Source organism: Aphis gossypii, chromosome 2, assembly GCF_020184175.1.
Source record: "Aphis gossypii isolate Hap1 chromosome 2, ASM2018417v2, whole genome shotgun sequence".
In the NCBI taxonomy this organism is placed as follows: Eukaryota; Metazoa; Arthropoda; class Insecta; order Hemiptera; family Aphididae; genus Aphis; species Aphis gossypii.
The window spans coordinates 24,338,082-24,353,998 of NC_065531.1; the positions used below are offsets into that span (position 1 = coordinate 24,338,082).

Sequence of the window (15,917 nt, forward strand, 5' to 3'; positions counted from 1 at the left end):
TTCCTTTCGCACATCCCAAAAAAACATGAAAAATATCGTTTCACTCGGGTACTTTACACATTTACAATCGAATTCGCGACGTATAGGTTATAATATATAATATATTATATACCTTTTGTAGTATACTAGTATAGGTACATTAAATAAACGAAACACAAATGCGCTGATGCACACACTTCGTAGCCGACTGTCAAGAGAATTTATCCAGCGTGTGTAATTCGTTGCTTGACAATGTTATGTTTTATTGCACAAGCATGTTATTGTTCTGTACGTCATGACATAAAACTATATATAACAAGTGCACAAATTAGCAAGGGGACAACTACAGCAAACTATGTAATATACGACTCGCCGACTCTATAATGCGGCGGGGTATACCGTGTCGAATCGTTCGACGTCGAGGCCTGTTCATGTGGGTCCTCTATACGGCACGAATAAAATATAACACGGTTTTACACTCATATATAATATGCATTCTAAAAAAGTGTTCATTTAACTATATCATTTAAAATGTAGGTAATAATAGTTTTAAAACACTGAAGACTAAAATTGTTTTCGGGGTACCTAACCTACATCTACGTGATACGTCCCACGTTGTGCAACACGAAATTGAGTCGAGTGGCTATTATAGTGTACCCGTTCTATTTGTGATAGATAAGAATGTTTATCTATCTCGAAATTTGGAACTCATATAGAATATACACGTAGAAAAAAAATAATTTAATACTATTAATATTGTTTCTAGCTAGAAGTTTATAAAACCTTCATGTTATTTACATGAATTAATAATTTAAAAATATAAGTATTCCCTTAAATATCATGAATTATACGATTAAAATATACAGTTAAGATAACAAAAAATGTTTATTCAATGTTATTATATCTAATTTATTATATGGTTACACAACTTTTAAATTATTTCCACACATAATTTAGGAACTTTTTTTGAATTTTGAACAGCTTTAAAAAATTCACCTAACTTAATCTATCAACACAGCACTGTAGTAATTTAAATTTTACTGAAAAATTAAATCAAATTATTAATATGCAATTGATAAAATTTTAAAATATGTTTATTACAGTTAGTTAAATTCTAAACAAGTAAAAATTAAAAAAGTTAGTAGTGTAAAAAATTGTAAAAGTGTAATGTATGCAAAAATATGCAAAATAAAGTTTGTTCTATACTTTTATATATCATAAAACTAATTTTAAGCTAAAATATTAACTATTCAGCTAAATTTTAAGTGTGGTATATAATAAATATGCAAATTGTACTATATTCGTTCTCTGATTATTATCATGGCTCATGGTCTTTAATAGTGATAAAATAAATAAATAAAGATTAATATCGATTTAAATTTTGTATATTATTGTCTATTATTTCGGTATGAGTGAGGGGTGGCTGAGAAACAGGGTTATACGTTGAGAAACGTATTTTTGATGAAAATATATGACCACGCAACTATGTGCAAAAGACGTACTTATAACAATATTATATTGTGTCCGTTTACTGTTGCCAATATTATACATACGTATCAGTTGATTTCAGCTTAGACAGTTTCATTTTAATTAAATTACAAAGCGTGAAAATTAAAATGTCATTGGATCTAATTATCACCGGGCACTGCACAATGTACGTAAACAAATGTCTACAATATATACATTTATTACGTTTATCACATTTGCATCATATTTATATAGTAGCACAACATGCCAACGCAACTTTAATTTTTTCCTCTATAGCCTATACAATATACATAATATGTATTAGCTATTACAGGTAACTATTGAAGATAGAAATTCGATATTCTCAATGATCAATCTATCAAATTGCAGAATCGGACGACACTTTTGCAATCGTTATTATATGAATATATTTATAATAATCGGTATAAGGTCAGAAAGAAATAAAGAAAAAGACGTATGATATAAAATATATTAAATAAATGGGATATTCATTATAATATGCGACGTATGTTTTTCTCTATACTGCAGGGTGCCGAGTTTGCGGTTTCGGATCTATGTCGACTTAATGTTATGTATTCTCAATGGGTGCGCGCTTGAATTCAAACCGGATGTTGCTATGTCCATTATATGCACGATTTCGCATAAATACATTTTTTTTCTATTATTTATACACAGGATATTTCCACGAGCACATATTCGGATATTACATTTCCCTCGGAAGTTTTTCCGCCTCTTTTCGACTCCAAAAAAAACAATCATAATCATAATAATAATAAACAATATATCAAAAATAAAGTACTAATGAGATTCTCTACATTGTTATAATATTATTATATCTTCTATTAAAAGCCGATTCGGCGATTTATAAAAATAAAATGCACATTTACGCTGATTTTGAAGGTTTTATATTAATCAAAAAATTGAAAAACGTTAACTTATACAGCATTGTTTTATTCTGCAAAGGTTTTATAATTCTCGAGTAAAGCTCTCCAAAAACTAAATTTTTAAACCACATCTTTTGTGAACCTTCCTCTCCACAATTCAAAATGCTGGGTATCATTTTATCTTTTAAATAATGCACAATATATACCTAATTCAAATAAATTTATATAAGCAATGTAAGTATTCCCATAATAAAAATTCGTATAACCCGGCTTGTCCTGGTTTGAAGTTGTTTTTAAGTTCATAACTATGTTACAAATACTACAGAAATATAGAAGAGTTAAATTACATCAGAATCATACTTTGCCACTTTGGTTTAAGTATAAATAACATAAAGGTATGTATAAAAAAATAATGTTAAAACCATTTATTTAACCAATAATGTTAGTGATAAAATATGCTTCTTATACGTTTGTTTTAAATTTAAATCATTATACAATTTTAAAAAGCTTAGTTGCTTAAAATAATATAATATAGGTATATGTAAGAAAAATACGGTTCATTATTTTGAGCAAGTTATTTGAACGAACGTTTTTTGCCACATTAAATATTAAAATGATTATAATTACGGTTTATAAATAATGTTAAAACTAGCAAATTTTATAATGATTTTTCGAAAAAAAATGAAATAAAAATATTTTTACATATAAAATGTATTTATTTATACAAGTACTATTCAATATTCTAATTTTTTTATATATGTTTTTCAATAAAAAGCAACATTTTTATTTTCTGTTTTTTTTTTTTTTTTTTAGAAGTATGTAATAACTTAAAATATAAAATTTATAAAGATCTTATGAAGGAATACCTTATGGACTAGTCATAAACGATTTATCTATCTTTCGCACATTAATAATTATTTACCAAAATTTAATTACTATTCAAATGATTAAAAAAAATTACATATAACTTATGTTTACTGTGACCAATGTTAATATCAACCAATAATAAAATAATCTAATATAATTTTTTTTTAATCAACTATTCAATTATAAATACTAAACTCAAAATCAATCTCATAACAGGACAAATACTAAAAACTAAAATATACATTTTTATGCATGGAATTTACAAATTTTGATAAAAATCTAAAAATATTACGAGTATTCAAAATTATATTTGTATATGTTTACAGAGGTAAATACATTCTTTTTAAATATTAAAATTTAAAGTTTTCAAAATATTTTAAACCGTTACCTTATTTTTATCTCATACATCTTATTAATAATTCAATTTAATTTACACGACAACGCAATGACATATAATTATAAGTTCAAAGACAATTATATTGTAAAAAAAATCGATGCATATGTTAAAGTACTTAATTATTCAAAACAACAACTTAAAATAATGAATAAAGATAAACACTAAACATAAAATATATAAGCTATTCATTTTGAAAAATAATTTAACCTTATTTCTATTTAAGCCTATAATGAATTCCACTACACGAACTCGAATTCTTCGCGCAATTACTATTCTATAATTACTGGGTCGTGTACTTCACAGACGTTTGACTAGAGTTTAATTTATACATAATCATTTTCAATTGAATTATGTGATATACAAATTCCGTAATTAATCAAAGTCTTTATATAATTATTATTATATGTCAAACGCAATTTAACTTTTCGGTTAAGCATATAATATATTATTTAATTTATATAATATGAATAAAATCACTACTGCAAATAATCGACAAATACGAGTACTGCAATCGTTTTGCATGCGAGACGATCATCGCAACACTTCAATGTCGTAACAATACCGTTAAAAGCACCCGCCGCGACTAGCTCACATTAGGTGGTGGAAAATATTTCGAAAAACTAGAGTAGTGCCAGACGGAAAAAGTAATTTACAGATTCACCCGTTATAATAATAATGCGGCGGTCATTATTGTACGCCAACTTGTGCGATGAATTTAAATTAAGCTCATTTAAAATAGGAATAGGTTTTCCGGCAAAAGTCATGACGTTCAAAAGAACCGTTTAAGGTCACAACACTCACAACACAGACGAGATGAATAATAATATTCGTAATGTGCGTGCGCGCGAGGAAATTGGAAACGACACATGTCTGTTAATAATTAGCCGTACATGCGCCAGCTGACAAATGACAATTATTATTGTATTGTTGTAATATTTTTTTTTTGTCTCACGGTTTTTATGCTTTTTTCCCGAACCATATATTATTCATATATTACCCACCACCGTTGCTTATAACAACAAAAACTAGTCCAATGAGAAGCTGCGGGCGAATAAAAAACCAAACAAGAAAAATATTAACTATGCCGGTAGACTGTAGTTTTAATCTATACGTCTTATATTATGTATTATTATATACGTGCGCATGACCTGCAGCTATGCTCACTATAAATGTATACCTACTTATATTTAAATGCATAAAGCGATTTTTTTTCGAGTACGAATTTACTTTACCTTTTCAACAACTTGTCCCATCTTATCATATTGACCAAATGTATGAAAATATTACGAAAATTCGTCGGTATTGCTGTACATACTTCGCGTCAGTCACACTACTGCTACAACAGTCGATGTGTACGCAGCTAGTCAGACTGTGTACCCGCACGCATTGGCGATCAGCTGTTTATCCGTTGGTGCGTTTTATCGTCACATTCGACTTACAGCTACTTACAGCACTCGACGAACAGGGACACACGTATACGCGGTATATAGATAATGTACGACTATGTATAGCGTATATAATAATCGAACTGAACTCAAACTGTTTTCCTTATCGCGCGAGCATTAGTTCTTCTGCCATAAAAGTCGCAAGCGTCGTGACACATTACGACATTACGCATGTCCATTATGTAAATTTCGTTCTTAAAGTGGCACATCCAAAACTCGACCGAAGAGAGGGGAGGGCAATTAAAATGTTTTAATATCACACTTGATGTGTGTGTGTCCCATCATCCACGCCCACAACTATAATCAACTTCTTGAATTTTTTTTTTTTTAACAGTGATATATATATATTATATATATTTATTTTATTTAATACTAATTTGATAATAATTGTATAATAATAGATGCAATTAAAAATATATACATGAAACACCGATTCCCGACTTCCAAAGGGGAGAGATCAAATCACCTGTGACGCAATACACTGATATTCCCAAACAGAAACCTAGCTATCATTAATGGAGAGAGGAATGCGTTTAAATCCATACGAAGACAAATAAACATCAGACTTATGCACATATCCAAATATACTTAGCTGAATTGATTCTATTATACATACCAAATTACCAAATTAATTTCTTAATAATTAAAAGCCGAGTGATAATATTTATATTTCAACGTTTTTCAAAATTATCGCTACCTATACCGGCTATACCTTTTGAAAACAATTTAATATCCGTTTTTTTATAAAATTACATGTGGCAATACTATTGCGGTGAATGCTTTTAAATATTGTATCATTTTGTCTGCCAATAAAATGATCATTATATTATACTATCGTTGTGTTGATAAAACCTAGTAAAAAAATGTATTGCTCTAAACACGATTTCCCTGCCCAGTATAAACGTTTAGTAAATAATCGTCGTATAATTATATTCATAATTAATTTTTATAATATACAGTTGTACAACGATGTATTGAACTCTATAATAATTATATACACACTTTTATTCATAATTAGTGATAGAAATAAATTGAAAATTACCAATATTAAATTTTTATAGTAGATAGTTATAGTAAATATATTTTTATTTAAATTAAATTAAGTAACCACACTTTTATTATTTAATACAATGTATATATCAGTTCGTCTTTACTGTTTGAACATATCGACAGAGATAGAGCTTGCGGTAAATTTTAAATTAATTAACCTTTTTTATTTATTGAGACGATAAGTCTCTTATTTACTTCTAACTCGTAACAACTCCGATATAATGACTAAAAACTAATGATTGATTCACTAAAATTTTGTGTTAATCTAAATTATTTTTAAGCTTACGACGTTTAATTTATGCAAATGTTAATGAAAATTAACGAGTATTAGAAATTACGTATTAAATTTTATAATAGCAATAATAATTATTTTAAGTATGCACTTATAAAAATAATGTCATCTAACTCTAACGAGAAATGCGTTTGTAAATAAGTGATTTAACAGCATATTTTGTAGAGTGTATTAACATTTTCTTTAACTAATTTCAATGTTAAATTATATGTACATGGTAGCTATGTATTACCTATGATTATTATTATCATTGTCTTATAATCACAAACATTTTAACAAACATATTATACTCAAAGCACATTCCACAAACTATATGTACATTATACTCTGAACAACTTCTTATATTATATTTAAAATCAAAAGTTAAGTTAGTTTTATAAATTTGAGATTAATAAATTATAACCAAATAAATACAATTTAATAGTATAAATAAATGTACCAAAGGTTTATAATCTATATCATAATACAAAAACTTATTATATTAAATAATTTGTGTAGTGTGAAGAAGGTGCGATAAAGTGTTTTAATGTAGGTGTTTATTATACTTAGAGCAGAATTTCAGAAAAAAAATAATATACTCCCATTTAAAAAAATGTTAATGTTATTTGTATAAAAACTAAGATAATAATAGTTTTATTGATAAGATATAAATTATAATATATTATATGCATAGGCAATATTAAATAATATAATATATTTAATATAATTCTTATATACGTATATAGCTTAAAATAGAAGTTATTGAGTATTTTGTTATGTAATTATTTCTTTAACTAAATTGGCATAATAAATGCAAAACACTACTAAAATATAATCGTAATGATATTGTTTTTCTACTTCTACATGAATATATTACTATTTTTGTTATTAGATTTATAAATTTTAGAAAAAATTTGATTGATGATGATTTTAATAATTATTTGTGCTTACATCATCATCATCATCATCATGAATAAAATGTATTAATCAGTATAACTACTTCTATTGGTATGCTAAGTGCTAACTACCTAGTCTTTTATGTAGTGATATACTGGTATTATTAATGAAAAAGAATAAAAAGTCATTTAAAAAAATACTGTATAGTTAACACTTAAAAAATATAAATAAAAAAAATATATATATAATATATATACTTTAACTTAGGTAGTGAAGTGAAATTGTGATATTATAACAGTTCAACGTACAATTATAATTGCGTTAGATACTAAAATATTTATTACCCTCGTTGAAAATAATATGATTAGGTACTTATACACCAACTATCTTATGACATACTGACAAAGTCCCTCCACTAGAAGGTCTCTTCATTCTGTCTACTACTATGACTCATTAATTTATTAACCATACTTATTCTCCAAGTACTTATATGTAAAAGATTTCTTAAATAACAATTATGTTTAAAAAAAAAACAATAGATTAAGCATACGAGTTTTAATAAAGTTAAAATAAAATAGTTTAGACTGTTTAACTAACAAAGCGTTGGCATGAATTTTAAAAATAACTGAACAATAATGTCAATATAATATATAGTATGAAAGTATACATTATTTTATGTGCGACGTATCATTATAAAAACAGTAAAAAATGCTGTAATCTTCAATATTAAAAGTGGTTTCTGTTAAAAAAAAACTGTATTTTGTATATCAATTGTTACTTTGAAGATACCAAAAGTAAAATATTCTCAGTATATTTTCTTTTAATTAGTCAGGAAAACTGGAATTTTTACGCAAAACAATTTTTTAACAAGATCAATTTTAAATTACCGTATATATTTGAAGGGTTTATCAAATATTTTATGCTACATCTCATAGAAATGATATAATTTTCGAAATATCATAGATAATTTTCTACTGTAACAAAATAGACAAGTGTGAAAAATCTTAATACGTTGAAGAAATTTAACTTAATTTAAAATACCCTTAAAATCCCATAAAAACCTTACCTATTATATAAAAGGATCAAAAAATCAAGTCAGTGGGAGGATATACTGTCGGACATGATTACTGCGAGGGATTTGTGAGTGGCCTACCGGTGTCTTGGATTTGTTCCAAAACGTATACGCCCAAGCTACCCACATTTGCAGTGTTTAGATTAACCACGTGGTTTAGAAAAAAATAAATAATTTGTCTCATTTAACGTCCGCCCCAAAAACACACAACCTTCACATATTGTACTACGCATATTTTTTATGCATTTAATGATAATATATATCTTCACTAAATTAAAATAATCCTACGAAAATTTTAAAAATAATAAGTTAACAACTAAGAGATTTATTTTTTATCGAGTGTCAGTAAGTAATCAATAAATATTAAATACATTCAATGAATTGTTCTAATTTCAATAAATTATTTTGCCCATTTATATAATAACTGCTTATAAAGTATTTTGAATTCATTAAACTTAAGTATAGGTATAACTACTATGTAAACTAGTACATAATAATGAATTTCTACGTTTTAATTTGCTCGTTTGTTATGGTAGTAAAGTTTTTATTTATATATGGAAACAATGAAAATAATATTTCGTTTCATAACAGAGTTTAAATTACAACTATTTACTTCTTGACTGTTTTATATAATAAAATATCGTAAAAAAACATTTGAATAATGACTTCCGCGTTACTATTAAATAGACCAAGTATGATATTTGAGTACCTTACATTTGTTAACTTTTAAGTACCTATATTTTATATTTACTAAATTATTATGGTACTTGTTTTAATATTTTTAGTATTTAATATGTATTTAATAATGTGTACCTATTTATTTATTTTTTTGTTTTATTGAGTTAATTAACTCTTATTAATATTGTGATTTATTCTTTACTTAGTATTCTTGTTTACAAAATTAGGCTCAGGAACCATCATATACCTATACATATAAGAGTATAACATGCTGTCAGGGTTATATTTTACGATTACGTCTTTAACAATCGCATGACTATACTATCAATACACGTATTATGCCGCATCTACCCATTATATTTTATTTCCTGTTACGACAAATATGATAAGATTTCAAGGAAAAATACATAAAGCTTCCGTCTGTAGGCAAGTATAGTTAACCGAGTAAAATTCAGAGTTTATAATATTATGTTCTTTAAATAATTTAATTTGATTTTAAGAACTTGAAATTAAAATACATCTATAATAATAAATAAGTTGTATGTTTCCGGATACCTATAAAATTATCTACCTACATCACTTGTGACCTCCAATATGTCACATAAACTAAACCGAAATAACAATAATAATCGTAAACTCTATCTATCATAACTCTTAATTCTATCTATTACGCTAAACAGATCACAAATACAGATCATAGAAACATTGTTGTGCCAAAATTTGTTACATAAATGATATATCATTTAACTGAAGAAAAAAATTGACTCTACCCAAAATAGTAAGGTATGTTATACAACAAACTAAATAAATTACATAAATCAATGATCTCGATAAGCCATCAAGAATCAATGATCGGTAAGCCATCAAGAGGTAAATAGAAGTATGAGCAATAATGATTATACTTTAAAGTGAAAATTGTATACCATACGCAGACTATATAGTCTGATTTTGATACCAGGTACTTCAAATTTTATTGTAACTTATAAATTACAATACTACTCAATATTCATATTAGTCAATGTAATCATATAATCTTCGTCGACCAAAGGTACCATCTTAAAAATATATAATATATAATAGTCATGAGAGTCAAAATAATATGATATCTTATTCAAGAATATTTTTGTTCTTGTAAGAATGAACAGTTGTATTTTTTCTTAAAATACATAAAGATATCTAGTTCCAGACACATGAACACAAACAATAGTATTCGAAATTTAATAAATGGTCTTTTGAATAAGTTTTTATGAAATAGAAATGTAACTTTTACAACGTCACTGCACTGAAATATTCAAGTAAAGAGTTTTTCAAAGTCTGAGCTCTTAGCGCAATAAAAGAACAGAACAATAATGTACTACAAAACCTTTATACGATTTGACATAGTGTTTCATGAATAAAACTAAGTACAACCAAATCATTTGACAAGATAGAACCAGTCAAAACGATTACATTACTCTTAACCATAATAATGGTTTGAAATAATCATAGTTGAACAGAAAGTTTGTGATTTTATTTTTCGAATATGTATACTACAGTCTATAAGTACAACGTATGAACGTCGGCAACCACCTATATGACTATATAATCGAAATATTATTCATTAACTCGTATATACTATAGTAACCTAGTGTGCCTCTATTGATTTTACTATTTGCCCATTTATCCCATAGACAAATCAAAACTAAATACATGACAGTCGTCAGTCAACAATAATATACAAGTACACGACACTATGAAAGTGAACTATGTACCTATAACCAGATAACACAATAATCTTTCAAACGATTATAAAATAATAACATTGAATCCATATAATACGAATAAATTACATATTAAAATTACTTTACGGTACAAAAATTAATACAGTACCATTAAAATAATTTTATATAAACATTAAACGGATAAAATAATATCGTGTTATTTAATTTTAAATATTATAGATATAACTGAATTATGAAAATTAAAAAGAAATTTAAATACTTAATGATTAATCATTTTGAGTGTTAACGACAGTTTATTAGATATTTTAAAATAATTACGAGTATAAACATAAATCTTAACTATTGATTAATGTAAAAAAAAAAATACTAAGTAACGATACGATACTGAAAAATAAAAATAAATTGTTGCATAACATACTATTCAAAATAAGATAAATGCTAACTTTGTTTTAATTCGCCTAATGCATTTCTTTGATATTATATTTATTTCTTTATTTCTTTTCTTTTCTACTATCCTAAAACCACATTGCGTAAATACGGGTAAGGCTCCATATCGTCACAAGCGGAAAAATGAATAAAATAAAAAAAAACGTTACTGTGATAATCAAATAATAATGAACCATTCAACGGGATCAAAAGAACAGATTTTTCTACGGCCCATAACACCTTAAGTAGAATGTGTACTTAAGAAGGCGCGACTATAAAAATGTAAGTATCGTATATACGTTCGTTCTAAATCGTCATTTAGATTTACAAAGATATACAAACGCTCTTACAGGTCCAAGGTTGCATTTACTCTAATAGTTCAGTAAATATATAGGTCAAGGACTTAAGGACGATCTAAATAAATGGACAAGACAGAAGTTTTAGTAAAGAAAAATAAATAACCAAATCAGTTTTTGTGGTTAGATGAATTGACCGATAACAATTGTTAACAAGATTGTGCATTTCAATAATTTTTTTAATAAATTGACTTTCAATCACAAACAATTACCATAAAAATATTGATTTAATCTTAAACCAATTTAAAATACCTATCCAAAGAGAATTTATTCAATAACCATATTTTCATGATTTTGTGCCTCAAGGAGAATTGCATAACTCCATAATAACCTAAACAATTTAAGCTACGACAATGCCAGGTAAAAAGGGGTGATCTCCATAAAATATCTTAAAAATATAAACCCTATTTTATTTCATTTAATGATTTTCATTTAAATCACTACACATACGATGTAATAAACAATAAAAGCTATTGTACTTGTGGCATTGTCAATTGTATAAAAATTAACCATGAACATAAAATATTAGAGACATAATGACCCCTTTATAATAACCAGTTTTTATTTTGAAAATAAATCTTTATGTATATTTTTTAATCACCAATCAAACAAACAAATTATATTTTTATTGACTTTTACTAGTTGCACTGATATTAAACGATAATATTATATAAAATTAAGAGTTGTCTGTGTTATATCAACAATCTTACATACTATATAGTATACAGTATACTCAAGTATAGGTTATCTGTCGCTTTTCGTAATATAAGTTTTTATACATTTATCCTCTATTATATTTAAGTTATACCTACTCTTGGTGAAAATTACATCAGTTATATCGTTATATGATTATAGTTATCCACTGCAATATTGTACACTACAATAGAATGATTTACTTTCACCCACTGTATTATATTTCTTACACTGCATAATATATTTTATCAAGATTGTTTTTCACTGCTGACCTGCGAATATTTATACCTACATACTTATCGAGCATTCAAGAATTATAATTTAATAATTAAATATGAAGAAAGGAGAATGATAATAAATTAAGATTATTTGAATTATATAAATTTAGTTGATCTCAATAAGAACTTATATTTTATAAACCAATTTAAGGTATCAATATATCTTTTAATGATTATAGAAAGTAATAAATTAAGTATCTAATTATAAGTTATAACTAATATGTAAATAACAAATAAATTAAAAATAATGACAATTTATTGAAACTAAAATCAAAATATATTATGTAATCAGAATTTTTTCTATATTCCTATTATAATGAGATATACTCATATACACTATAGACATTATATTTTATTAAACTAAATAATTATTTTATATGATAAATACCTATCATTTTAAACTAAAAATATTATTTATTTAATTATATTTAACTAAATTTTCTTCTTATTTCCAGAATTTATTTTTAACCAAGAATAGACCGTTTAAACTTTTAAAATATAGAAAAAAAATTCCAATCCTAGTTTCATGATTTGTAAGTGTTATATACCCGACTAAGTTTCATAAAAACGCCTTATTTTGAATATTATTATGTACGTGAAATAATTCAACAAAGATTATATTTTTACAATTTACCTATTAATATATTGGTCAATAGAATACCGATTACCGGTAGCTATTTGTATTGGTTTAAATAATATTGCCTTCTATGTCATATCTTTCCTACACCATATGAAAAGGCTTTCCCCAAACATAAGTTCATAAGTCATAAGCATAACTAATTGAAACAAATTTCTAAAAAGAAATAATATTATCTAAACAAAAATACGTTTAATTTAAAATATTTAAAACTCAACATAAATTATGTTATTATTCTATATGTTTTACTTTGAGTATTTAATTACGTAATTATCAGAACACGACTTTTGTCCGTAAAATTATTTTTACATTATTATTACTTTTTTTTTTTTTTGTCCACGTTTATTAAAATACACTTATTTGTGTTATTAACTAGGTACCTAATATTTGTTGGTATTTAAAATCACTATAAGACGAACTATATTCAAATTATAAACTATTCAAAATCCATATAATAGTTAGATATTGTATTTGTCGACCGACAGCCACGTTATTAGAACAGGTGGGTTTAATTTTTTAACACCGTCGCTTCACCATTTATCCGAGAAACAGACATTGATCTTAGAATAATACGTAACATACTTAATAATAAACATATAATAATAATCTTTATAATATTATATGCGCATAGTTTATTGTATGTATAATATATATAATATGTATGGTACGTAAGTACAAATACCAAACGGCGCCTTTAACATTAATAAAGGTGTATACTCGTAGATGTTAAAAAAAATACCCTGATTTTAAACAACTCGTAAAGTTATATTTTTATCTTTAAGCTACTTCGTAGTAGAAAAGTAGAAAGAAACTATAATATATGTTCTATATTACGATATGCGTTTCATGCGTGCCAAAAGTTTCTTATAGCGATAACTCGCGGTACCAACGACTATACCCTTATAGAATAGATACCTACTATAGTACTACCTAGGTTTTAAGAAGACGTATACTCGTATTTACGTGTAATGTTATCTCTGTACATACATATAGAATAGCACAATTTATTATATTCAGCAGTTCCAATTTAGTGTAGTAATCTTAAATAATAGAATTGACTAAATTACCTGTAATAAAACTTAAAAGCAAGAAGATTATCTGTGTTTTGTCGTGAGTTTTTTTACGGTAATTTAACTTATATATGAATGTGTAAAATATTCCAATTTAGAAATTCTCATAACTCGCTCAAAAATTAAAGTATCGTAAGAAACCCAATAGAGAAAACAAGTAGGTTATGTTCTTACCTTAAAGGTCGTTAATAGGTCAATAATCTTCATCATTAAAGGTTATCTACTATACAAAATTGGAACTGTTAAACACAAATTTGGTAAGTTGTACGTTTAAAAGACGTAGACAATACAATACTAATCTGGCGGATGTAGCGTCTTTTTACCTATTATATACGTTGACTTTCCATTCGCATAACCCCCCGAACCATCAGTGCCGTGTCATAGCTCACATAGCCTAATATCAAATTATTGTACAAGTGGGCAGCGGAGGCATATTTTTTTCATAAAATATATAACTTAGTTTTTATTGTATTATTATTAATAATTATTATTATTTACCGGGCCCAATTGTCGTGTGCAAAAATGTTCCACCAGCTGGGTCGTTTAGACTTGTAGTAAGCCGATTCTCGTGCTGTGGTTTCCAGCTGTTCGGCGTCAGGGATGGGCGAGAGCACGGACACACTCTTCCGGCGCTTCTTGTCCAACCTCCCCATTTGCCATGACTTTCGGCGTTGCCTGCGCTCCGGCGGCGACATCGGGGGCTTACCTCCTCCTCCGCCGCCACTGTCTTCGCCGCCTCTTCCACAATCCTCGGCGGTCTCCTGCAGGATGGCCAGGTCTCCGTTCCATTTCTTCTTCGGCGAATCCTCCTCTATGTTGTTATTGGTGCACGACTCGGCCGTCGCCGACGATATGTACAGATCTTCCATTTTCCGGTACGAACCCACCGCGGACGTGGTGAACGCGCAAGAGCGCGCGTTCGAACGGTTAACGGCTAACTCGGCGATTTTGACCGCTGCACGTGGACAATTTGGCTAAACGAGCGAATGATCGAGCGTAGGGACGGCGTATATAATAATATACGTGTATTATAATGAGTAATAATAATATGCATGCACGCGCGGTACACTATAATATTATTATAATGGGTAACAGCGCGCAGGCGCGTCCGTTATGGCATATCTGTTATAAGACAATCCGGTATCGGTGTGCTCTCTGAACGGCGTGTGTGCGACACGTGCATATGGTTTTCCGGTCTAGGATTACTAAGTAGCGTAACGACTAACGAAAAAAGCTGCACTTGAATCTACAAACAAAAAACCGATAATATAATATTATATAATTGTGTAAAAATAAATAATAAATGTTTCCAATCACGCAGATATATATATATATATATCAAACATTCATACGTATATACTATATAATATTAAGTGTTGGGAAATTTTTTTTTTCGGTAATTAAATTACATTATGATGTATACACAACTTTTGAGTTAAAAAAAGTAATTTTATTACAATTAGAACCATTTTTTTTTTTCAAAAACCAGGTTTTTTAAATACATTTTAAATTACAACTTATTAAAAAATAAAATATTTTGTCAGTTACAATTTTTTTAATATTACAAAAATATTACAATCAGAATATTTTACTAGTATTATAATATATTTATATATATTACCAATAGGTTCTTAAAATAAATTAAAATGAACATTAATTTTGTAATTTTTCAAAAATGTAATTTAGAAAAAAAGAATTTTGTTACATT

At 27.0% G+C, this 15,917-nt stretch overlaps 1 protein-coding gene across 7 annotated transcripts in view; it reads right to left on the reverse strand.

Annotated features, from left to right (window-relative positions):
• Positions 1 to 15,917, reverse strand: part of LOC114132669 (oxidation resistance protein 1) — a 161,606-nt gene that overhangs the window by 99,136 nt on the left and 46,553 nt on the right. For 5 of the 7 annotated variants that reach the window (XM_027998184.2, XM_027998187.2, XM_027998186.2 and 2 more), the window contains exon 2: positions 14,708 to 15,455. The exons of 1 other annotated variant lie outside the window; for it this stretch is intronic. In XM_027998184.2, the coding sequence (XP_027853985.1) occupies positions 14,708 to 15,078 (371 nt within the window). In that variant the 5' untranslated portion in view covers positions 15,079 to 15,455. Of the gene's footprint in view, positions 1 to 4,847; positions 5,115 to 14,707; positions 15,456 to 15,917 lie in introns of those variants that run through there. One more of the 7 variants, XM_027998189.2, reaches the window with a different exon arrangement.